This window comes from Sciurus vulgaris (assembly GCF_902686455.1).
Source record: "Sciurus vulgaris genome assembly, chromosome: 3".
Taxonomy (NCBI): Eukaryota; Metazoa; Chordata; class Mammalia; order Rodentia; family Sciuridae; genus Sciurus; species Sciurus vulgaris.
This window is the reverse complement of record NC_136463.1, coordinates 1210710-1234231: the sequence shown is the minus strand read 5'-3', so window position 1 is coordinate 1234231 and position 23522 is coordinate 1210710. Positions and strand designations below refer to the sequence as shown.

Genomic DNA, 23522 nt, shown 5'->3' with positions numbered 1-23522 from the left:
GGATCAACTGCGGCCCCAGTGCCTGCAGTCCACTGGCAGGAAAGCACAGGAGAGTGGGCACACAGGCTCCTTCCAAGCTGTACTCGAGGTAACCTGCCCTGGCGCTGCTACGGCATTCAAGAATCAATTTGGACACTACGATAAGGGCTGCAGTCCTAGGTCCGTGGAGTGGGGCTCTGCCAGCCCAAAACAGCACCAGCCAGAAGTGCAGGCTCTTGGGACACTGGAAGCCTCTGCTGCCTGAGGATGTCCTCAGTGAAGGTGCTAATGCCCAGCCAAAGGAGCACCCTCAGACTTAAGGAACTATGGGTTAAAACCTCAGGCACTCCAGCAGAGGTAAACCCCAGCCCTTTAGAATTCTCAGGTTTCAGTAAGTTGCCCAGACTAGCCTCAAACGTGCATCTTCCTACCCTGAGCCTCCCAAGTAGCTGGGATTGCAGGTGTGCACCACCACACAGTTAAGAAACATCAAAGCAGCACGTAAGAATGCTGTGATGATGTGAGCAGTACATGAAGTGGGAGCTTCAAGCTTGGTGACCTGGAGGCTTTACACCACCCACCTGAATAGGAGGTGCCCTGTCCTCTCTGGACCACTCATGCTCTATGGCAGAGCTGTGAGGCAGAGACCCTACTTCCTTTTGGTGACACCTCACACTCCGGCCGCACTCATCTGCTCGGAAGATTCTTCCACTGCTGGGGGCATGACCGCAGAGTGGCCATGGTCTCAGTACGCCCTACCATCAGGTGGGCTGGTTGACTACTGGCTAAGACGGCAGGCCCCCTGTGCTAGACAATCAGCTGCCAAGCACTAGGCCTGTGGGGCCTATTCGTGAGCTCCTTGGCAGTCCTGGCCCCAGCCTATTTCTGACATGCTGCTACAAAGCCCATGTTGAGCCAAGTGAGCTGTAGGTTGGTACTGGGAGGGTCTGGAAGGACTGAGGGGCCCTCTGGTCTGCATGCTCAAGAGCTGCCTTGGGGAAGCCAGAACTTATAGCTAGTGATCCCTCCACATCTGGGCTCCTCATACCCTCAGCCAAATAGGACCAATTTCACTTTGAAGAGATGCTGCTAATTTTAATGAGGTGATTTTAACGAGCTTTGCCTAAGTCCTCTGAAAGTGGGAGACCTCTGAAAGCCAAACTTGGACTCTTAGTTTTTGTTGCTGTAAGGAAGTACCTCAGTACTCGTTGTGAAGGAGAGGTCCATTCATAAAGCTGTTCTGGTACTGTCACCAGCTCAATTTGGTGAGGCCCTCTAGGAAGTGTCGCACGGCAGACGGCAAAGTAGCTACCTTCTGCCAGGTCCTGCCATCATGGCTCACAGCACGAGAACCCAAAATATGGCACTGAGTACTTTGAGGACCAGATCTCACCAACTTGCTGAGGCTGGTCTCAAACTTGTGATGGGCCTGCCGCTGCCTTCTGAGTCACTGGGATCACCACACCTGGCCCGTAGCCCTTCATTTGAATAAGGAGCCCTGCCCAGCAGAGTGGACAACTGGACTTCTGCAGAGGTTGGGCTACCTCTGCTGCTCCCACAGCTCTGTGCCAAGGAGGAGGCAGCAGGTCCCTGGGACCCTTCTGTGGTTACAGGAGCCTAAAGAGCCAGCAGACAGAGCCATTCTCATAAAACTCACAACCACACTCAGAACTAGTTTTATTCAATTATTGTAGGTTGAGTGGTGGCCCCAAAGGTGTGGCCAGGTCATAGCCCCAGAATAAGCAAAAGTGACTTTACTTGGAAAAAGGGTCTTTGCAGGTGTGACTATGCATCATCCTGGATTTCCAGTTACAGATATCCTAAAGAAGAGAGAGCACAGACACAGTAGAGGAAGACAGGGAGACCACGACTCATGAAGACGAGGACTGCAGCAGTACTAGAGAAAAGGGGAAAGGATAGACTCTCCCCCAGCCCTCCAGAAGGAACCAACCCTTCTGACACCTTCACTTTGGAGTTGTGGCTTCTGAACTGTGAAAACAAATTTCTGTGGCTTTAGGCTCCCCCAGATGATAGTTATTAGCTTAAGAAGCCCCAGAACACACTGATGCACCAATCATCACAGTAAGCATTCTCCCACAAGCTGGCTTGGCTGAGGTGACAAGCCCCAGCAGGACACCAAGACCCCAGGCCTCCACCCCCTGTGCACCACCTGGCTCTCGCCTCCTGCCCCTGAGGGAACCAGTGCATGCTCTGGGCACCCCAGAGCAGTAGCCACTTGCTGAACAAGTGAACCAAGCTCGTTTGTAACCTGGGCTCACTTTGTCCACTATGTCATGCTATCTGTAGGGGACATGGTCAGGGATTAGGAATTGGAAGACTGGAGCTTGTACTGCAGGCAGGAGACTAGGTCTCAGTGGCACTGTGCAGTCCAAACACCCTGGGGCAAGTAAAAGGTGTCACAGCACCATCCAGGATGGCAGCAGGATGCCAGCCGCCTGCAGCCCTGGAGAGTCTTTTCTTTTAGAGGCCCATTGTCAGGAGCTGACCCACTGCTGCGCCTCCACACCAAGCCCTACCACCTGGGCCACCCTGCGGGCCCCCATGAGAAGACACCAGCGAAGGCGACAGTGCCATCCTCCGCCTCCGGGCGCACTTGTCCACTGGTCACCTGCTGCTTCAGGGTTCATCCTGGAGCCACTGCAGCACCTTGGCCAACCCAGTGCCTTCCCGGGCGCTGATTTCCACTGTGGTAATGTTCTGCTTGGCACAAGCAATGATGTCGGGGAGCCTGATTAAGGACTTAATCTCCTCCACGGTCATATAACAGGGTAGGTCGCTGTAATTAAAGAACTGCCTTGTTAGAATGATGGCCACCGCAAACCTGCCTGTCCCCCAGGTGCACCTCCTCATGGGACCCGTGCCACATCCTCCTCAGCAAGTAAACCCATACATCTTATTGAAGAGTATCAAGACTGATGCTTCTGCAAGTTGTTCTGAAGAAAGAAGACCCAAGAGCTGCACACAGGAGGCAGACAGCTGAGTGGGGTTGGAGGCATCCATCATGAACTGGGGAAGAAGAAAAGTATCAGTAGCACCCTGCTTTGAAGACAGTTCTGGCCACATTTCCTTGCCTGGGGGTTACAGGCTTATGAAGAGCACCACCATCCCTCACCCCCCAAAACTAAGGATTGATCCCAGGGCCTCAACTGTGCTAGGCAAGTGCTCTATCACTGTGCGACATCCTCACCCCCACGATGACTTTTAAACAGAGTGCTTTGGAAATAGGCAGAAGCAGAGGCATAGAGTTGTAGGACAGATAACTCGATGTCATTTGTTTCTATTTTGATCTACATGGAAATCCGTATTCATGGGGTGATCAGTTCCCCATCTTGGAATTTGGGCCCAGGTCTTGTCAGGATGGGGCCAACCAGAGAATGTGGAAATCAGATGTGCATGTAGGACACAGCCAGGGACAGGAGCAAAAGACAACAGACGTGGCCTCAGCAAGCCATGCCATGCTCTAATGTCAGTTTTGAGCACAAACACCAGAGAAGAGATTGGTGCCCTGCTTCCTTGACTAGCACAGTCGCCAAAGAAGCCAAACCCTATCCTATGCCAAACCTGGTCCTATGCCAGGGACCTGAGGGCTCTAAAGGAATTTTAAAGCATGCTGACCCACCAGGAGGGAATGACAGTTTCCGCAGTAACTGGACCAGATAGGGCCCATGCAACCCCCGAGCTCCCGGATGGTAATCTTTCTCTGGGCCACGATGTCAGTAAGGTTGGTACCCACCTGCGGGAAAAACCGCCACACAGTCACGCAGGCGCTGTCCTGCCCAGACAGCGGTGCGCCAGCTTTACCCCGCAGGCCCGAAGCAGGACCAGCTGCCAAGCAGGGAAAAGGCGTTCCCTGGTGGCGACGGCGACGACGGTCCCTCCGGATGAGAGAGGGAACGTGCCCGCCACGGGACGGGCCCCGAAACGCTCCGCTCGGTCCTGTGGGGAGACCCTCTGCGGGGTCGGTGGGCTCTGTCAGTTGCAAGGTGACCCGCTTCAGTCCCTATCGCGGCGGCTGACACCTACCGTGGGCCGCGTCGGCGGGGGCTCCCCCAGGTCGCCCTTGCAGTCGCGGGCGCTCAACTGTGCGGGAGGTCAAGGACCCGAGAGCGGCGGAAGGCGGAGGCCCAGCGCCGGGCGACGCGGCAGCCCCCCGCCCGAGCCCGAGCGCCCCCGCCCACCCCCCGGCGCGGAAGGATATTCTGCAGACGTTTCACTAGCAGCGTCTTCCCGACGCCCGCGGCCCCGAGCAGCAGACACATCCAGACCCCGCGCCTGCACCCGCGGCTCGGCGCCGCGCCGCTGCCGGGCCCGCCTCCGCCCCGCTCCTATTGGATAGGCCTCGCCTGCTGGCTGCTCATTGGTTCTCTGGGCTCACGCCGCCGCGGGCGCGGCCCAATCGTCGCCCAGCGTCCGCGGCCCCCGGAAGGCCTCGCCTCCTCGCGGTTCCCTGGAGCGTGCGGCGACGTGCGGGTGCGCGCGCTGGAGCTGGAAGGCGGAAGCGGAAGTGGGGGGCGCGCCAGCTCGCGGAGGGGGAGCGCCCGCGGCGTCTGTCCGGAGCGGGGTCGCCATGGGGCGAGGCAGCGGCACCTTCGAGCGTCTCCTAGGTAACGCGCCCGCCCGGCGCGGCCCCCAGGGCCCCAGGGCAGCGGCTGGCCGCCCTTCCGCCGCTCCCGGCTGCGGGCCTCGGGTGTGGCCGGGCGCGTCCCTGGGCGCCAGCGAGCGCGGCGCCGCGAGAGTGGACGCGGGGCCTGGCTTGGGTCCCCTTCCGCCAGCGCGGGGCAGAGCGGGCCGACCTGAGTCACGAGGGGGTGACGGAGCCAGACCTCACGCGGGGCCTCCGACCGAATGTCGGCCCGAAGGTGGAGCCCGGGGTGTCCTCCCGGGACCTTTCCAGCCCCGTTTGCCCGCCCTGAGCGCCCGCGGCTTGGGAAGCCTTTCCGCCCGGCGGGGCCCGCTAGCCCCGAGCCTCCTGGACAGTGCCAGCTGCAGGAGGGAGTGTTCGCGTGCGCGTTCCACCCTCCCGGTGAAATGCGCTCGTCTGGGGACGGGGCCGGTGCTGTCACCGTCGCCCCAGTCCGCCTCCTTTTGGAGCGTGCTTTTTGGGGAGCCCTCGGGTGCAGCTTTCCTTCCTCCGGACACGCAGGCCCACTGTCTCATCCTTAGGGGTTGGTTCGGCACTTCACGGTTGAATTCAGAAATTTGCTGAATCAGTACCCAAAGTGGACCCCTCCGTGCTGGGGAGGATGATGCAGGGAGTTGAGTGGTAGCTCCTCATTCGTGGCCTGAGGCCGCACGGATGTGGAGAGAAGAGGTTTTAACTGGAGAATCCTTGGGGGGTCCGTTCTGCCTTCACCTCTCAGAGCCCTTGTAGAGGCCTGGAGTCCATGTTACATGTCTCCCCTCGGCTTGCCCCGCTAATATCTAGGGCTAAAATATCCGAATGACAGGGATTCTGAGGGACTAAGTGACAGACTTTTGAGAAGCAGCAGAGCTTTGCATTTCAGAGTGAATCCCAGCTCTGTGTGTGGCATGCTGTAACTTAGGGCAGTGCCCTCAGCCTGCTTCGGGTTTTTTTGTCTGCATGTACATAGGTAGTGCCTAGCTCAGAAGGTTGTGTGGGAATTGGCTGAATTAATTCCAGTGTTTGAAATGGCACTGTGTGTAACAAGCATGTAACAGCCGTTCTATATCATTTCCATTTGCATCTTGTTTGGAAAGGATGGTATTTCCATGGTGTGCTCTGGAAGGATTTTCATATGGATTTCCATTCAGTCTAGGTGTCTTAAAGGGAAGGGGAGAGTTCTCTTTCCCTGTTACTGAGCTGGGGGCTGCCTAGGGAATCACAAACAGACCTCCTGAATGGTATCTCTTTCCCTCAGACAAAGCCACCAGCCAGCTTCTACTGGAGACCGACTGGGAGTCCATCCTACAGATCTGTGACCTGATCCGTCAGGGGGACACACAGTAAGTGATAAGAGTCTGTCCTATACAGCACTGAGGTTGCATAGTGCCCACTGATCCTCCAGGCTTCAGCTGACCACATGAGGCCTCATGTGGGCAGTCACATGGTCCTGGGAGTGCTGATGTCTTTTAACAAATAGAGGATTTTCCATGCAGCTTAGGGACACTTGGTTACGTTAATGTTTGCTTAGAGTATCTGAGGACCAAAGCGGTAGAGCATATCCCCATCTTTCTTGCTGAAAGTGTTTTTTTTCTCTCTGTTGCTACCTATAGTCTTTTTCTTTCAGAGCGAAATATGCTGTAAATTCCATCAAGAAGAAAGTCAATGACAAAAATCCACATGTGGCCTTGTACGCCCTGGAGGTAACTGGACCCCTGCTGCTGTTCTCTGGCTTCCAATCTCAAGGGTTCCCACCCCCCAACATCAGGCAGGCTTGTTCCCGTCCTGGGCACATAGCAACCAGTGAAGCCCCTTCTAGTCTTGAGTGCAGTTGTGAGCAGTGCCACTGAGCTTGGTCACCCTGAGGGGTACAGGGGAAGAAGTCATGCCACTGGTACTCTGGCTGTAGTCAGTAGGCGAGCCCTGAGTGTCAGCTGTTGGTTGCAGTTCATGACTATAAGACATGATGTTGTAGGGGCCATGGTATGTGGGTTTGCTGCCTGTCACTGAAACTGCTGCTTAGAGTTCCTGACAGGCTGTGTGGTCTGAAAGGCCTCTTGGAGGTCTGCCTTCCCATGGGGATGTGTGTCCCTCCAAGGGGAGGAGGGGACACTGCCTTGACCATTGGAGTGACCCTTCCCTTCCTTGGGGGTCTGCAGGTCATGGAGTCTGTGGTAAAGAACTGTGGCCAGACGGTTCATGACGAGGTGGCTAACAAGCAGACTATGGAGGAGTTGAAGGAGCTGCTGAAGGTAGGTGTGCCCAGGAACCATGAGGCTGGGTTTGGGGGCAGGTGTAGTCACCTGCTTTTCCAGGTGTTTATTGAGCATCTACGACAGGAGGAGCACTGGTGCAGCAGAGGGTATGAAGGCAAGCGCTGGTGGTCCTGCTCAAACCTGGGCTCAGGCCTGCGGAGACAAAGGCTCTTCGTTGAAGTCCAGTTGTGTCCAGAGCACAGGGGCAACATCTGATTTTTTTGAGGTGCCAGGGAAGGCCTGTCAGAGCCAGGGTGTGGAGCTGAGTCTTGGATGGCAGAAATGGTGGTGCCAGTGCTGTGCGAGCAGATGCCTGGAGAGGAGGCTTAGGGCAGCAGCCATGCGGGCATGGGAGGGATCTGAGCAGGGGAGGGACAGTCTTCTAGCCGTGTCTCTGGGAAGAGTCAGGAGGGCAGACAGCAGGTGAAGGAGCTGCCTTGGAGAGGGTGGGTTTTATACCTTCCTTTGTCAGACAAGGAAAGGTCTTTAGATACCTGGGAGGTTGTCTCCAGGACCACCTGCAGGGATTGTGATGTGGATGGTGATGCAGAGAGAGGGTGCTGTGGCTGTTGTTTGAGGTGAAAGGATGTCCCACCGAGGTAAGGCTGTTCCTCCTCTGCTGTGACCCAGGGCCTGGCCTTGGTCTCATAGGAGACTCCAACCTGGACCCATGCTTCCCAGAGCTCACCTCCATGTCCAAGCTGACAGCTGGGCTTTTGAGAGGCCGTCACTGGTACCTTGACCAGTTTCTTATGTGGCCCTGGCTGAAGTAGGGAAGGTGTCCTTGTATGGGCTGCTCTCTTCAGTTTGTACTACGGGTGCTCTGCTGGCTTGCCCCTGTACTGGGAGGCAGGATAGGGAGGTAGTGGCTGCTGGAGGACCAGGTGTGGAGGAATACTCGAGTCCTCATGTGAGAGCTGTTACTGTGTCTTCTGGAAGCAGCTTTCCATCCTTTGTCCTCTGTGTTGATGTCACGGCCTCCCTGAGAGAGCACCACCTGAGGCTTGCCCCTGTATGCTCACTGAGCGGGGATGGTGTTTCTGAGGGTTTGAGGCCCCACTGTGTGTGGAGAAGCTTCCTGGGCGCCTGGCCACCTGCATTTCCCAGTCTGTGACTGGATGGGAGAGCAGCCTTTATCCTTAGTCCTGAGGCAGTACTTCATGGCAGGGCCTAGTTGACTCTGGCCGTGTGACACTGTCAGGAGCCTGGGACATCCATGGCCGGCAGGGACTGGGGAGAGGGAAGGAGACACTCAGCTGTGGGCTCTAGACCTGGAGCAGTTTGACTCCTGGGAATCCCTTGGCTCCTTGTGAGGTTTAAAGAGTCATGGTCTCAGCAAGTGTCTGCTCAGGGAACCTGGGCACAGGTTGATGCCTATCCTATACATCCTACCAGGGGATCTCCCCACGCCCCACCTCTGTGCCACTCCTGTCTGCTCAGGGCAGCTGCCTCCTCTTGCTGCCTCTCAAGTATCCTAAGGCCCTCACCACCTCCTCCCTGCCTCACAGAGACAAGTGGAAGTAAATGTCCGCAACAAGATCCTGTACCTGATCCAAGCCTGGGCACATGCGTTCCGGAACGAGCCCAAGTACAAAGTGGTCCAGGACACCTACCAGATCATGAAGGTGGAGGGTGAGTTGGGACTGGTTAGGACCCTGTACAAGGCGAGGAGCACTGCTCCAGAAGCCACAGGGCCACCCTGCTGGGCAGTCATGCCAGCTGGACCCAGAGATGCAGGGCGAAAGAAAGAGGATAGGCGGGTCCTCACCGAGTGACTGGCCTTGGGAGCAGGGGAGGCGGTGTTCTGGGAACTCCAGAGAGGCCCCATTGTGGGAGAACGGACTTCAACAAGCTCCTCTTTTCTGGACCTACCACAGCAGACAGTATAGGATAAAAAGTCAACAGACAACCATGTTTTGGGGAGCAGCGTGGCCCTGGGGGCAATGCAGGATGAGTGGCCAGGGAAGACCTTGTAGGCGGCTGCCCTAGGTGCCAAGACCTGGGCATAAGAGGGAAACAATAGGACTCTTGGATTCTGAGGCCCTGGGGTCAGAGCTCACTTGGCTACTGAAGGACAGAAAGGATGGCACATGCCCAGAAGAGAGCTAGGCCAGGTTTAGTATAGCTCTCTGCATGGCAGTCAGCAGTGAGCTTCAGCTCTGGCCATGGCTGCTGGAATGTGTCAAGGCCCCTCTTCTGCACCCCTCTTGCTCTTATGGTGGCCCTGAAGAGCTGGTGGAGTGTGGGAGAGAGGGACAGTGGTTTGAAAGTACATTTAGAGGTGTAAACTGGGCTCAGGGTTCTGAGGGCTCTGGGTGTCCTCTGGTGGGGAAGATGTCAGGGTGGGACCTAAAGGTGACTGTAGCTTCCTTTCCTAGGACATGTTTTCCCGGAATTCAAGGAAAGTGATGCCATGTTTGCTGCTGAGAGAGTGAGTCCTGGGTGGGCCACTGCCAAGGGGTCTTGGAGTGTAAAGAAGCCGCGAGGGAGGGTCTTCCCTCTGTCTTATTTGCACCTTAGTGGGTAAGAACTGAGAGCGTCAACATTCCTGGAGCACAAGATGTAGCCGTGACTTTGCAAGATGAGGTGGAGATGTGTTTGTGGTGTTACTGGGGTGCACTTGTTGGGTGCGTGTAGTTAAACAAACACATAGGGTCCGGGATGCAGTTCGGTAGTAGAGCGCTCTCCTGGCATACACAAGACCCGGGTTCCACCTCCAGCTCTGCAGCAAAAAGAGAAAGAAAGAACATGTTAGCAGAGCTGGAGACCTGTGGGAAGTGTTGCTGCCACGTCTTTGGCAAAGGAAGAAGTCTAGGCTGGGGTCGTGGCTCAGTGCTACAGTGCTTGCCTAGCATGTGTGAGCCACTGGGTTCGACTCTCAGCACTGCATATAAATGAGTAAAAGTAAAGGAGCATCAACCACTGAAAAAAAAAGAGGTCTGACTGGGGGCTTCCCATCTGAAGCAGCTCAGCCATGGGCCTTGTGGCCCAGGCTAGGAGGGCTCAGACTGGTGCAGCTGCTCTGGCCACACAAATCTCTGGGTCCTTTTCCTGTCCGTGGGACCTGGGGGTGGCTCTGCCACCTCTGGGAGCTTGGCGGGGGCCAGGGAGTATGGGCCTGAGTCTTGCTGTCCCGCAGGCGCCTGACTGGGTGGATGCGGAGGAATGCCACCGGTGCAGAGTGCAGTTCGGGGTGGTGACCCGCAAGGTGAGTGCCTGCCCTGTGGGCTAATGGGGTTCTGTGGCCAAGTCCCTGCCAGCTTCACATGTCACCAGGCAGACGTCATTACTGTGTCCACTGCCCCATTGGCATGGTCCTGTCCTTTCTACTGTAATGTGGTAATTTTGGCAGCCATGTGGATGGTCAGTGCCCTCCACCAGAGTTAGCCTTATAAAGGGCCCAGACCTAGAGCCACAGCCCTGGCTAGGTCTGCTCTTCAGTGTTGCTGGGACTGAGTGACTGACTCAGTGCTTCAGATGAGAGCCCATGTGGACTCTGCCCTGAGGCCGTGTCCTCAGTTCCCACAATGCCCTGAGGGTGGCCATGGGGAACGCTAGGGGTCCAAACAGCCACTCTGGAATAACTCACTGCACTCGGAGCTCATGTGTCAGGATTCCTGCGCCTTCCCCTCATTTCTCCCAAACTGGTGACTGAAGTTGAGTTCTCTTGAGAGTGTGTCCTATTTCTCCAGGGCTTTCACGTCCCTCTGGGCACTTGTTCTGCTTGTCCTTGTCTCCTCTCTGCTCCCAGACTGAGGCCCAGCCTCAGCATTGTCCAGGATGGTTCTGGCCAGTGGTTGTGGTGGGTGCCCCAGGCCCGTCACCAGGCTGTCCTACCCCCACACAGCACCATTGCCGGGCATGCGGGCAGATCTTCTGTGGCAAGTGCTCCTCCAAGTACTCCACCATCCCCAAGTTCGGCATCGAGAAGGAGGTGCGCGTGTGTGAGCCCTGCTACGAGCAGCTGAACAAGTGAGTCCCCTCGTGGGATCCGCAGGCCACCTGCCTGCCTCCCCTGGCCACAGTGCCCCAGCCCACAGGCCTAGGTAGGCCCCCAAATGCCAGCAGAGGGCTTAAGGGCCAGCCCCAAGGCCAGGTGGGCAGGCCGGCAGGGCAGCCTGACGCTAACCCAGCAGGCCAGTTGCTTGTGTTTGTCTTTGGTTTATTTGTACTTTAAATTTTGGGGATAAAACTTGGAAAAGTCGTAGGCTAGTGAAAAGTCACAGGTGTACCTGAAGAACACAGGCAGGTGCCTCTGCCTGGATGCCTCCGTTGTGACCCGTGCAGGTCTCTGCAGTGTGTGCTCTCCCCCCACCCGCGTGCCCATGTGTGCACGTGTTCACGTGACTGCAGTGAGTTGTGGCCCGCCTGTCCCTTTGTGCCTGAGCACTCTCACATGTCTCCTGAGGAGGAGGGTTCTCTGAGGCAGGTCAACACTGTTCTCAGTGGGGACATCTGACTTTGCTGTGGCACTGAACCTGCTCTGCTGAGGTGCTCCAGTTTTGCCGTCACCCCAGGAGGCCCTCTGGCTTCCCATACCTGTCAGGGCCCATTGGGGCCCACACTGCACTGTCCTTGTACCTCCCTAGCCCTGACCTGGAACACACCTTCAGCCTCCGCCATCCGTGACAGATGCTGCTGCAGTGCCGGCCATTGTGGCCTGTCTCACGTCTCCTGAGTCTGAGCTTACTTCCTGCTCAGGTTCTGTAGGTTTTTTGTTTTGTTTTGTTGGTGATACTGGGGATTGAACCCAAGGGTGCTTGACCACTGAGCTATACCCCTACCCCTTTTTTTATTTTGAGGAAGAGTCTTGTTCAGTTGCCCAGGCTGACCTCAAACTTGTGATTCTCTTGTCTCAGCTTTCCTAGTCACTGGGATTACAGGTGTGTGCCACTGTGCCTGGCCAGGATTGCTCCCCTATTGTGTTAGTTTGTTCTTCAACACTGGTTAAATACCTGAGAAAAACACAACTTAGGGAAAATTTCTTTTGACTCACAGTTTCAGAGGTTGAATCCATGGTTGGCTGGCTCCATTGTCTTGGGCTCGTGTGACAGAGTAGCCTGGCAGGGAATGTGTGGTGGAGCAAAACTGCTCATCTCCTGGCAGCCAGCAAGCAGAGAGAGAGGAAGGAATTGGGGACCAAAAGCAGAGACCTGCTTTAGGATCATGTTTTCATTCAGAAAAAAGTCAGGGCTCACTCTGGGGAGTGGTCTGCTCGTGCTGTTAGAATTGTGAATGTGCTGTGTGTGGCCCTTGGCCTGCTTGCTCTGGGGAAGGTCTTTGTGCTCCAGGTGGAATTCTAGAAAAGGCCTGAGCTGGCTCTGTGATCACGAAAGGTCTTGCAGCCTTTCCCAGCACCTTGTTGGGGTGAGGCCTGTTGCTGGTCACAGGGACACTGAAGGCTCCAGGTATCCTGGCCAGCTGGGATTTTGAGTTGCTATTTCCAGGAGAGGGATTGGGCTTAGGCTGAGTGACCCACCCATGTCCTATGGCTGGCTGAGGGGCCACAGCCCCTCCTGCTGTTCCCTGGACCATGGCCACTGGGCTTCATGTGCCTGTGGGACACCCACATCCTCACTTCATGGGAACAGCACGAGGGAAGCTCTGGGTGGTTGACAGCTTTGGTGGGGATGGGGCAGGTGTCAGTGGATGGTCATCTGCAGCATCCCATCCTGCCTCCAGGAAAGCAGAAGGAAAGGCCACCTCCACGACTGAGCTACCCCCGGAGTACCTGACCAGCCCCCTGTCGCAGCAGTCGCAGGTACCCAGTCCCCCAACAGTCCCCAGCATGCCCCTCCCCTGAGCATCCCTCACTGGCCTTGTGTCCTCAGCTGCCCCCCAAGCGGGATGAGACAGCTCTGCAGGAGGAGGAGGAGCTGCAGCTGGCACTGGCCCTGTCACAGTCAGAGGCAGAGGAGAAGGAGAGGCTGGTGAGTGGCGGAAATCAGCCTGGAGGAAGGAACGTCCAACTTCCGTGGAGATGCTGGGCAGTGCCCACATGCCTGGGGGCATCGTTGTGTGCAGTTTCTGCCCTCCTGCTGTGTCTCGTGCTCCCCCAGTGACACCATACCCCATTCTGCTTCAGAGACAGAAATCAACATACACTGCACACCCCAAGGCAGAGCCCACACCCCTGGCATCATCGGCACCCCCAGCTGGCAGCCTGTACTCTTCACCTGTGGTGAGCCTGCCATGTGACCCAGCCAGCCTGGCTTGACGCTGCTTGTGGGAGGTGTGGGGGCAGGTGGGAGGACACCCAGGTGCCTGACTGTCCTGGCTCAGGGCTCCCCTGCGGGGGCAGAGCACATGAACACAGGCCCCACAGGTTAGACCCCTTGCACCCTCAAGCACTGAAGCACTTGGTTGGGGCCACCTCACTCCTCCAGCCAAGCCCCACTCTTAGTAGGACAGGCTGCAGCAGGTCTAGGAAGTCACATGCAAGCTCTGGTGGGCTCTGTAGAGTGGCGGGGCCACAGTCGGGCCCCTGGCTAGGAGCAGCCCTGCCGCGTGGCAGCGGTGCAGCCTCCCTCTTTCTGTGCTGTCAGCCGGGCCCCACGGTGCTGTGCGGGCCACATGGGGTGCCCTGTTCTGGCCTTGACCTGTGCTGGGAGTTCATGGGAGTGCTGGCCAGGCGCCACTTGAGCCTTTCATTAGTGTCTCAGAGTCGTGGTGTGCGACGACGTCAGAGCCACCACAGAGGAGCCTGTGGAGCCACGGCTGTGGGCACCAAGCAGGCACAGACTGGGACCCAGGGCCCCGTGGCACCATCCAGGCTCCTGCCTGAGTCACTTGGGAGCCGGATGCTGCTCCCCTCTACTGTGTCCCCTCAGGCCTCCCTTTGTCTCCCCAGAACTCTTCAGCGCCTCTGGCCGAAGACATCGACCCTGAGGTAAGGGTCCTGTGTCCGCAGTGCTGTCCTTTCACGCTTCCCAGACCACCAAAGTGACCCCTTTGTTGTTGTGCAGCTTGCACGGTACCTTAACCGGAATTACTGGGAGAAGAAGCAGGAGGAGGCTCGGAAGAGCCCCACACCGTCTGCACCTGTGCCCCTAACGGAGCCAGCCACCCAGCCCGGGGAGGGGCATGCAGCCTCTGCCAGTGTGGTGGAGGTGAGAGGCCACTACGTTCCTGGTGCCTGTGCCTGGGGGTCGTGTCCAGGGCAGGCTGGATGGAGGCCCCTCACCGTCTGGTCTCTTACAGGCTCCCCTCCCAGAGACAGATTCTCAGCCCATAACTCCCTCCGGTGGCCCGTTCGGTGAGGTAAGCTGGGTCTCCCTCCCTGGCTGGGAAACAGTGCAGAGCCTGTCCTAAGCAGCAGTCCCACCAGAGTGCCGACGCTGCGTGCCCATGTGGCTTCTGCTCTCTGTGGACCTGATGTTAACCCCACATTCTGAGCAGCCCGGGCCTACTCAAAGGCGCTTCTGCTTCTCCTTGGGGCTTCTGGCTTTGTCTGCCTCAAGTCAGACCAGGCCCATGTCACCAGGGCAGGGGCTTCCAGTCGGCTCCAGCCTGAGTGGCGCTGAGGATGAAAGCCGGGCCTTGGACCCTGTTGCTTTGTCTGTGGACTGGGGATGCTAACACCTGCCTTGTGGAGCTGACTGAAGTCCCAGTTGACGGTCTGCTCCAGGCTCTGAGCACAGCAGGCATCATCCAGATGCCCATGTGCCACGTTGCAGGGGGTCTGCTGAGGCCTTGCAGACTGGCCCGTGCCCAGGGAAGGCTGGCCTAGCCAGCATCATGGCTATGCTCAGCCGTCCTCCTGGTCCCCAGCAGCAGTACCATAATGGAGGATCGGAAGAGAGCCACGAGCAGTTCCTGAAGGCCCTGCAGAACGCGGTCACCACCTTCGTCAACCGCATGAAGAGCAACCACGTGCGGGGCCGCAGCATCACCAACGACTCGGCTGTTCTGTCGCTCTTCCAGTCCCTGACCAGCATGCACCCGCAGCTGCTGGAGCTGCTCAACCAGCTGGACGAGCGCAGGTGTAGGTGCCACGGCCTGGGCCCCTCAGGCAGGCTTCCTGGGGAGCACTGCATGCTCAGCCCTGACTGCTGTGGACATCGGCTGCTCCAGGAGAGCTGGTGCTCCTTTTCTATCCTTCACTGAGGCGTGGGCTCTGCCCTTCTTACCCTGCCAAGCACAGGACCCTCCACCCCTCCAACCCAGGTCCTCAGTGCCTGCAGCCTCAGGAGGTGGGCCGGGCGGGTGAGACCAGCTGGAGATGCAGGGGCCTACCGGACTGGGCTGCCCATCTGTGCTGTAGCAGTCAGGGCCGTCCTCTCCTCTCTCCACAGTGTACTACGAGGGGCTGCAGGACAAGCTGGCGCAGATCCGGGATGCCCGGGGCGCTCTAAGTGCCCTGCGTGAGGAACACCGTGAAAAGCTGCGCCGGGCAGCAGAAGAGGCTGAGCGCCAACGCCAGATCCAGCTGGCCCAGAAGCTGGAGATCATGCGGCAGAAGAAGCAGGTGCGGTGGCCGGCCCAGCGTGTGGGCAGGGGGCCCAGGCCTGCCTGACCCCGCACTGTTGCCACCACAGGAGTATCTGGAAGTGCAGAGGCAGCTGGCCATCCAGCGCCTGCAGGAGCAGGAGAAAGAGCGACAGATGCGCCTGGAGCAGCAGAAGCAGACTGTCCAGATGCGTGCCCAGATGCCCGCCTTCCCCCTGCCCTATGCCCAGGCATGTGCTGCCCTGCCCCCCCCCCCCCCCCCCCCCCCCCCCCCCCCCACCCCAGGTCTGAGGCCCTCTCTCACCACCGTGTCTTCTTTGTCCCCAGCTCCAGGCCATGCCTGCAGCCGGGGGCGTGCTCTACCAGCCCTCAGGCCCTACCAGCTTCCCCGGCACCTTCAGTCCAGCAGGCTCCGTGGAGGGTTCCCCCATGCACAGCGTGTACATGAGCCAGGCAGCCCCAGCTGCCAGTCCCTACCCCAGCATGCCTGGCACCACAGCAGGTATCCACAGGGCTCAGACAGTCCCAGACCACAGCTTTCTTTTGGTTTTATTTTAGCCCAATTTATAGAAAGTTAAGAGAATAACAAAGAATTTTTTAGATTTTCTAAACGTGAATATTTTCTCATGTTTGCTGTTTCCATCCTCCACATGCACACACATTTACCTTAAGAGTAAGAGGCAGGTAACACCTGCACCCAAATACCTCTGCTAACACTGGGGCGTGCACTCACAGGCCAGGAGGTCATCAGAGTACCATGGTGACAGCTCATTGCATGTGGCCCGCAGGGCCCCTCCAGGACATTCCTCAGGCACGGCTGCTTGGTGCTGGCCTGTGAGCAGACTGCCCTGTGCAAGTTTGTTCTGCCTAAGGAGCTCTGGGCTGCACGTTTGGTTAGAATGGCATGGAGGGGCTGTTGTGGGAGACAGTGTTGCTTTGTCCCAGCACAGCAGCCTGGTTTGGATCTGCATGCATCTCTGCAGACACTGCCTCTTCTTCTGTCACCAGCAAGTGTGTTAGGAGAGAAAGGTACACTCTTGGGGCTGGAGAGATAGCTCAGTCGGTAGAGTACTTGCCTTGTAAGCTCAAGGCCCTGGGTTTGATCCCCAGCACCCAAAAAAAAAGAGAAGTACACTCTTCAGGTGTCTGTACTCTTCCATCATTTTGCCTAGACTCAGCAGTTTTTGCTCAGTTTTGCCTGAATTTATGATTGTTTGTTTTGCGATGAGGTCTAGCTGTGTTGCATGGGCTAGCCACAACTCCTGGGCTCAAGCAGTCCTCCTGCCACATCCTCTGAGTACCTGGGACTTCAGGTGTATGCCACAGTGGCTCTCAGTTTGTTACCTTGCCAGGTAGCACCTAATTGTGCCATTGACTTCCCAGTGGAAAGAGGGGCTCTTCCCTCTCCACTCCTGTCCTTTATGTCAGCGTGGACACACGGGCTCCTTCAAAGAGGGCAGTCCTTCACTATCACTGTTGGTTTTGCTCACATTATCTCGGGTGGTCCATGGGAGCCCTTGGCTGGCTCCTGTGACTTTGACCAAAGTGGGTCAGCTGGATACTCTGCATGACCTGTCCATTCTTGGGCAGCCTGCTTCCTCCTACTGGAGGGTGGCCTTCACAAGCCACACTTTGGCTTCTGGGTGTGCTTGTGCTTCTCAGTCCTATGGGCAGATGAACCTGAAAGTGTGTACGTCACCCTCGTAGGTGTGCTGTGTGGCATGTGAACGTGCCCTCAGGTGTAGGACCGGAAGCTTATGTACCCTAGTGTCCCCCAGTCCAATAGTGCGGCTTTCTTCTTTGTTCTCAAAATAAGTGATCTATTTGTACATTCCCGTGATACACAGAAGGCTGGACTGCAGCGGGAAAGCCACACCTGGCTTGAGTGAGTTCATCTGTAGTTCCTGTTGTCTGTGACCCATCGAGGTTCTAGGGTCAGCACCCCCAGCCCCTGCAGTGTGACTGGCACTCATTTCAAATACAGTCTGGCTCATTTGTTGGATTTCATTCTGTTTTAGAACCACCTCTCATTCTTATTGGCTTTATTTTCCTTTTTTGAAAATATGAAACATAAATGAAGTTCCCAAAAAAATCACAACAAAATCTCAAGAGGCAGGCACAGTAACACCTAACTGTTAATCTCAGCTTCTTAGGAAGCTGAGACAGGAGGACTGCAGGTTGAAGGCCAGCCTGGGCAACTTAGTGAGACCCTGTCTCAACAAGTAAAAAGGAGCTGGGCACAGTGGTACATGCCTGTAATCTCAGTGACTTGGGAAGCTGAAGCAGGAGGATCACAAGTTTGAGACCAGCCTTAGCAACTTAGCAAGCTCCAAAGCAACTGAGACTCTGTCTCAAAATAAAAAATGGTTGGGGACATGGCTCAGAGGTAAAGCACCTCTGGGTTCAATCCCCAGTACCCCCTGCTCCAAAAGAAAGAATACTGCAGAGAAGGGTGTCCAGCCTCCCTGCATGCCCACTCCTCAGAAGTAGCTCATCTATCCTGTTTGTCACAGATCCTAGCATGGTGAGCGCCTACATGTACCCAGCAGGGGCCCCTGGGACGCAGGCAGCCCCACAGGCCCAGGCTGGGCCCACTGCAAGTCCCGCCTACTCGTCCTACCAGCCCACTCCCACCCCGGGCTACCAGGTATGTAGACAGGACTGCTGCTCCCAGCTGGGCACAGGCCCTGCCCACTCCCCATTACACCCCTTTCTTCCACAGAATGTGGCCTCTCAGGCCCCACAGAGCCTCCCAGCCATCTCCCAGCCTCCGCAGCCAGGCACCATGGGCTACATGGGAAGCCAGTCAGTGTCCATGGGCTACCAGCCATACAACATGCAGGTATGGGGCACTGGGCAGGCTGCCCTGGTGTTGGGCTTTGAATTGCTCCAAGCCAGGAGGTCTAACATCTGTCTGGTCACAGGGCTGCCCTCTCAGTGTCTGGCTTCATCTTATTCTCCACAGAATCTTATGACCACCCTCCCTAGCCAAGATGCAGCCCTGCCACCCCAGCAGCCCTACATGACAGGACAACAGCCCGTGTACCAGCAGGTGAGCCCTCCCTGTCCACCCCCTCTGGTGTCTACTGACAGGCGTAGGCTTGTGGGTTGGGACGAGACCCTGACTGCTGTGGGGCCGTCCCATGCTGATGTCCCGTGGGGAGACCAGTTAATGCTTAGGACCTCAGCAGACAAATTAGGAGGTGAAAGTACAGGTGGACAGGTCCACATGTAGACGGGAGACCTGTGGAGTCACTTGGAAGCTGGAGCTCCCTGGGCTCCGTGCACCAGTGCTGATTTCTGCAGTTGGCCTTGTACTGTGGTGCAGCATGTTCCGGATTGGCCTTCCCCGGCAGCCATGGCTCAAGTCTCTGCTCTCCTGCCCCACAGATGGCGCCCTCAGGCGGTCCTCCCCAGCAGCAGCCTCCTGTGGCCCAGCAGCCCCCTGCACAGGGGCCTTCGGCACAGGGCACTGAAGCCCAGCTCATCTCCTTTGACTGACCCTGGGCTGGAGATTCAGACCATCCACAGTAACACTACGTTCATCCGCAACCACCTGTGTCTACCTAGCTGTCTTCCCTGCTCCGTGTGGCCTTCTAGCCCCAGTTCTCCCACCCACAGCCTGAGCTTGTCACTGGCTCCCAGCTTTGGTCCTGTCTTGGTCTCTGACTTCTTTCCCCAGGGCTGGGCCTCGGGGAGGGGAGGGGGAGGAAATGACCTTCCTCGGGAATCCTCAGCTCTGTGTGTTGGAACCTGCAAGAGATTGCTGGAGTGGGGACCCTCAGCCCTGAGGTAGCCCTCCGTGGTCCCACTGTGATGGCAGTGAGCTGTCCAGGCCTGGTCCCCCATTCAGCAGGGCGAAGGCTTCAGGCTCTCTGGCTTCTCTGCTTTTCAGCTGTCCTTTAATGCAGAACAGATAATAAAATGTATTTCGAAAAGAATCCGCTGTTTGGTGGCCAATGTGTCCTGGCTCAGCTCCAGAGGCAGGTGGGCAGTGTCTCCATGCGCTTGCTGTGGCTATAGCAAAATACCTGAGGCCGGATGGTTTGTAAAGAATTTATTTCTTACGATCTGAAGGTTGGGGGGAGCTTAGCCTTATTGCAGGTGGGAACCTAGGGCGTCCCTCTAGCGCAGGGCATCACGTGGCAGGCGCATCCGCGACATGCTGCAGTGGCGACCCACTCGGGATGATCCGTTATCCTGAGTGGGGGTCCCACCTTCAGTGCCAAAGTGGGGCTAACTCAACCTGGGTTTTGGTTGCGGCGTTGGAGCCACAGCAGGAGCTGCGGCCTGCTGCGGGTGGGCTCCGCGGCGGGTCTTACGCCTCACCTCTCGGGAAGACGCCAGCTGTCAGGCAGGGAGTCCTGGAAGTCGCCGCGCGGCTCTGCCGGGCCCTAGCGGGGTTTAGGTGGCTGCGCGCCTGCGCGCCGCGCCGCGCCGCCTTATGGGTAATCTCGGGACCCGCCGAGGCGAGAGCGAGCGGCGGCTAGAGTGGCCGGGCCCAGCTCGAATGCCCGGAGGCCTGTCGGCTAGAGCGGCCGCCCGGCTCGCCTACTCCTGGCTAGAGCGTCGCCTCTGCGCAGAGCCGCGTGTGACCTTCCCGCTCCTGGAGCGATGCTGCCGGCGGCCGCCCGACGCCTGTCGGGGCCGCTCCTCGGGCTTCGGGGCGCCGCGCTCCGCCTCGCCAGGTACTGCGAGGCCCTAGGTGCCAGGACTGGGCCGGAGGGTGGGGCCGATCGGGCGAGGGGGCGGCGGGCGCGCGGCCACCGTCCCGGGCGGGGCCGCAAGCGTGGGGTCCGCTCGGCCCGGGCGACCTTGGCGTTCCGGTCCCCGGGGTGCGGTCAGTGCGGGTGGCGGCCCGGCCACAGGCCCGCGTTCTGGAGGGCTTCTTGCAACGAGTGCCCTGGCCAGGTGATGGAGTTCGCTCCAGAAGCCCGCCGTTGCGGGGGGTCACTGCACAAAGTACCGTGGGTTCCTCAGAGCAGCCCCAGGTGGCCCGGAAGCCCTCAGCCTGGCCGGGCCAAGGAGCGAGGCGGTCTCGCGTCCCGGTGGTGGTCCTGCTCGCGTGGCCCGCCCGCCGGTGCCCTGGTCTGTGAGCGCCCCACTCCCTTCCCGGCTTGACGGCTGTTTGCATGGGGACTAGACAACAGGCGCCGGGTGTCTGCGCCGTGCGACACATGAGGAGCAGCAGCCGCCGACGGGGTGAGGCGCTGGCCGGGGCACCCCTGGACAACACCCCCAAGGAGTACCCCCCCAAGATCCAGCAGCTCGTCCAGGACATCGCCAGCCTCACGCTCCTGGAGATCTCAGACCTCAATGAACTGCTGAAGGTAATGGCGGAGTCAGCACAGACCACACACCGCTGAGGTCCGGTGCCCTGGGTCTCTTTTAGGAGTCTGGTAAATTGTCAATAGTGTGCTTTCGGGTCAGCCATGGGGGCATATGCCTGTAACCCCAGCTACTCCGGAGGCAGAGGCAAGTGGATCACAAGTTCAAGGCCAGCCTGGACAACTTTGCAAGACCTTGTCTCAAAATTTTAAAAAGGACTAGAGATGTGGCTCCAGGATAGAGTGCTTGTCTAGCATGTGCAGGGCTCTGGGCTCAATCCCCAGAGGTGCTTTACCAGGTCCAAGGACCAAGCCAGGCTTTCCCCCTATTAGTACAATTGGGGTGTGACAGCCATCTACTGAGACTGTTCTCTGTTCCCACAGAAAACATTGAAGATCCAGGACATTGGCCTCGTGCCAACCAGTGGAGTAGTACCTGGAGCCCTCCCTGCTGCAGCGGCCCCTGAGGTGAGCCCTAGCCATTCTGGGCAGAAAGGCTGTCTGTGTCCCAGCTCATCTCCACTCTCATGTCATGTGGCACATTTCTCTTGTCCTCATCTTGTTCCTGTAGCTGCCATCCTCTGCGCCCTACATCTCTGCAGGGCCCCGCTGTGGGCTTCCCTGCCAAGAATGTTTGCATCACCTAGTAAAATGGGGCAAGTGCTGTGGAAAAGTCAGGAAGAAGCTTGAGCTTGGGGAATATTAAGATTTCAAGGAAGTCCTCCTCAAGGAGAGGACATCAAGGAAAGGGGGGAGTTGAAGAAAGAGTCCAGGCGTTCCCAACAGGAGAGGACAGATACGAGGGCTCCCAGGCAAGAGCATGACCTTCTGTCCCAGAGGGAGCATGGGGCAAAGAATAGTTACAGGCTGCTCTGTCCCCTGGCAGATGGGAGCAAGTTCCTGTCTGAATGGAAGCCAAACCCAGCCTCTGATGGATGGCTTGGGGGTCCCTTGCTCTACAGAGGACATGAGGCCAGGTCCTGCAGAGCATCCCATGCTCAGAATGGGTGGTGCTTCCATGGGGACCATCCTCACACTGCCACCTCGGAACTGGGAAGTGGCTTTAAAGGCTCGTTACTGGGGTGCAGTTCAGTAGCAGAGCACCTGCCCGGAATGCAGGCAGCCCGGGGCTCCATCCCAGCACTGGAAGCACAGAAAGCCTGACAGATTCAGCCAACACTTGAAGCAAGGGTGGACCGTCATATGATCTGTTGTCCAAACTGGAATGCTTTTGAGAATGGACAGTGCTGTCGATGACCTGGCAGCAGGCCCAAACCAGGCAGTCCAGGCTGTGGTACTCACGGTGGCCCTGGCAGTTTGCGCTGCTGCCCGTCTCTCCACAGTCTTGCTGGGTGAGGGTAGAGGTCAAGGCAGTTGGCTTGTCGTGGGCCTGTGCCCATGCTCAGCCAGAGACTCGGTGGGACTGCTTCCATGGAACCCTGGAGTCTGCAGAGCGCTTTGGTGTTGCTCCCCCTGCCTCATGAGGATGATTTTTTTTTTTTTGTAGATGAACAGCATGCCTTTGTTTTATTTGTTCATTTCTAGGTGGTGCTGAGGATCAAACCCAGTGCCTCACACATGCTGAGCAAGCACTCTGCCACTGAGCTGCAGCCCAGTCCATGAGGACTGTTTTTATGGGCAGTGGGGTACTGTAGGTGTGTGAGGCAGGCTTCAGGGCGACCTATAGTGGAGTGTTTCTAGGTGAGGAGCCAGGTCCAAACCCTGACTAATGTGTGAGGGAGGAAATGCACCTGCTGGTCCCAGCATCAGCCCAAGGCAGCCCACCTCCGACCCAGACTTTGCTGGAGCTGGAAGCTGAAAATGTGCGTGTTCTTGCCTGCACCTCCCACGGGGGCGGCCCAGCAAAGAGAGCCCCACCTTCGCCCCATCCTTTCTTACCTTGCCTGCTTTCTTCTTCCCTAAGGTGGCAGAGGAGGAAGACCTCCCAAAACAGAAAGAACAGACGCATTTCACCGTCCGCTTGACAGAGGCAAAGCCTGTTGACAAAGTGAAACTGATCAAAGAGATCAAGAACTACATCCAGGGCATAAACCTCGTCCAGGTGGTGCTTCCTGTTCCTGGGCCCTCTTCCCTGGGACTGGCGTGTGCTGACAATTGTCTGGGGTGGTCCCTTCCAACATGGGCGTGGGTGTGGTAGCCTAGGCCCCACAAATCTCCTAACTTTGCTGTCTGTCTCTGGCAGGCCAAGAAGCTGGTGGAGTCCCTGCCCCAGGAAATCAAAGCTAATGTTGCCAAAGCCGAGGCAGAGAAGATAAAGGCAGCCCTGGAGGCCGTGGGTGGCACTGTGGTTCTGGAATAGCCCCCACCTCTGAGGACTTAGGACTGGGGTCCCTGGGACCTGGGCGATGCCCTGCCTGCACACTGTACCCCCAGCACCAGGCTCCCAGATGAAGATTCCAGGAGGCTGGAGTTACTGGCCATCAGTCCGTCTGGGAGGAACAGGATGGACCTGCTGTGGTGGGGGAGGGAAGCCACTGCCTGTGCAGAGCACAGGAGGCCACCTAGGAAGGTGTGGGGTTAACAGGAGCTCCTCTGGTGGCTGCTGAGAAAAATAACACTGCTGAGGCTCAGGCGTGTGGAGTGGTGTGCCTCGGTGGGTGATGTGGCCCAGACCTCCCCAGGGCTGGTCCTGCTGCTTCGCCCTCTCCACCAGGGTGTCCGCGGGTCTGCAGGCATGCATCCATTTTCATGTGCAGATAGGCCTGTGGTTAAAGGGCCTGGCAGTACCCTGGCCAAGCCTGGAACACAGGAGCTGGTGTTGGACTGGCCTGGTCCACCCTCGGCTGCAGGCCCCTTGCTGCCTCTGCTGTGGGGCTGGCTGAAATGGCCAGGGCCCCTGCGCTGAGGACG

At 57.7% G+C, this 23522-nt stretch overlaps 3 protein-coding genes across 4 annotated transcripts; 2 read left to right on the top strand and 1 right to left on the bottom strand.

Annotated features, from left to right (window-relative positions):
* Positions 1-1626: 1626 nt before the first annotated feature.
* ARL16 (ARF like GTPase 16) lies at positions 1627-4314 on the bottom strand. Its single transcript, XM_079133413.1, is given in 6 exon segments — positions 1627-1799; positions 2609-2776; positions 2891-3006; positions 3620-3733; positions 4024-4088; positions 4091-4314. Coding segments are annotated over 5 exon segments (624 nt in total). The 5' UTR covers positions 4260-4314; the 3' UTR covers positions 1627-1799; positions 2609-2616.
* A 131-nt stretch (positions 4315-4445) lies between these two features.
* Positions 4446-19265, top strand: HGS (hepatocyte growth factor-regulated tyrosine kinase substrate). Of its 2 annotated transcripts, none has more exons than XM_079133199.1 (22): positions 4446-4604; positions 5880-5964; positions 6249-6324; positions 6781-6873; positions 8385-8508; positions 9255-9307; positions 10016-10084; positions 10724-10848; positions 12559-12637; positions 12708-12806; positions 12962-13057; positions 13727-13765; positions 13842-13985; positions 14077-14136; positions 14650-14860; positions 15171-15343; positions 15414-15554; positions 15652-15826; positions 17838-17971; positions 18047-18166; positions 18290-18376; positions 18715-19265. In XM_079133199.1, the coding sequence occupies exons 1-22, from the start codon at positions 4568-4570 to the stop codon at positions 18823-18825; spliced, it is 2331 nt and encodes a 776-aa protein (XP_078989325.1). In that variant the 5' UTR covers positions 4446-4567; the 3' UTR covers positions 18826-19265. The 2 variants fall into 2 exon arrangements, with proteins under 2 accessions (XP_078989325.1, XP_078989324.1); XM_079133198.1 differs by having other exon boundaries at positions 14647-14860.
* A 569-nt stretch (positions 19266-19834) lies between these two features.
* MRPL12 (mitochondrial ribosomal protein L12) lies at positions 19835-23244 on the top strand. Its single transcript, XM_079133197.1, has 5 exons — positions 19835-20012; positions 20468-20654; positions 21036-21119; positions 22576-22713; positions 22855-23244. Exons 1-5 carry the CDS (start codon positions 19939-19941, stop codon positions 22969-22971), a joined length of 600 nt encoding a protein of 199 aa, XP_078989323.1. The 5' UTR covers positions 19835-19938; the 3' UTR covers positions 22972-23244.
* Positions 23245-23522: the final 278 nt, after the last annotated feature.

Bases quoted from the DNA above. Each gene is read 5' to 3' on its own strand.
- HGS (XM_079133198.1), top strand. From the start codon at position 4,568: ATGGGGCGAGGCAGCGGCACCTTCGAGCGTCTCCTAG. The intron at 15,344-15,413 runs GTGCGGTGGCCG...TTGCCACCACAG, and splicing joins TCATGCGGCAGAAGAAGCAG to GAGTATCTGGAAGTGCAGAG. The intron at 15,827-17,837 runs GTATCCACAGGG...TGTTTGTCACAG, and splicing joins CATGCCTGGCACCACAGCAG to ATCCTAGCATGGTGAGCGCC.
- MRPL12 (XM_079133197.1), top strand. From the start codon at position 19,939: ATGCTGCCGGCGGCCGCCCGACGCCTGTCGGGGCCGCTCCTCGGGCTT. The intron at 21,120-22,575 runs GTGAGCCCTAGC...TTCTTCCCTAAG, and splicing joins CTGCTGCAGCGGCCCCTGAG to GTGGCAGAGGAGGAAGACCT. The intron at 22,714-22,854 runs GTGGTGCTTCCT...TGTCTCTGGCAG, and splicing joins AGGGCATAAACCTCGTCCAG to GCCAAGAAGCTGGTGGAGTC.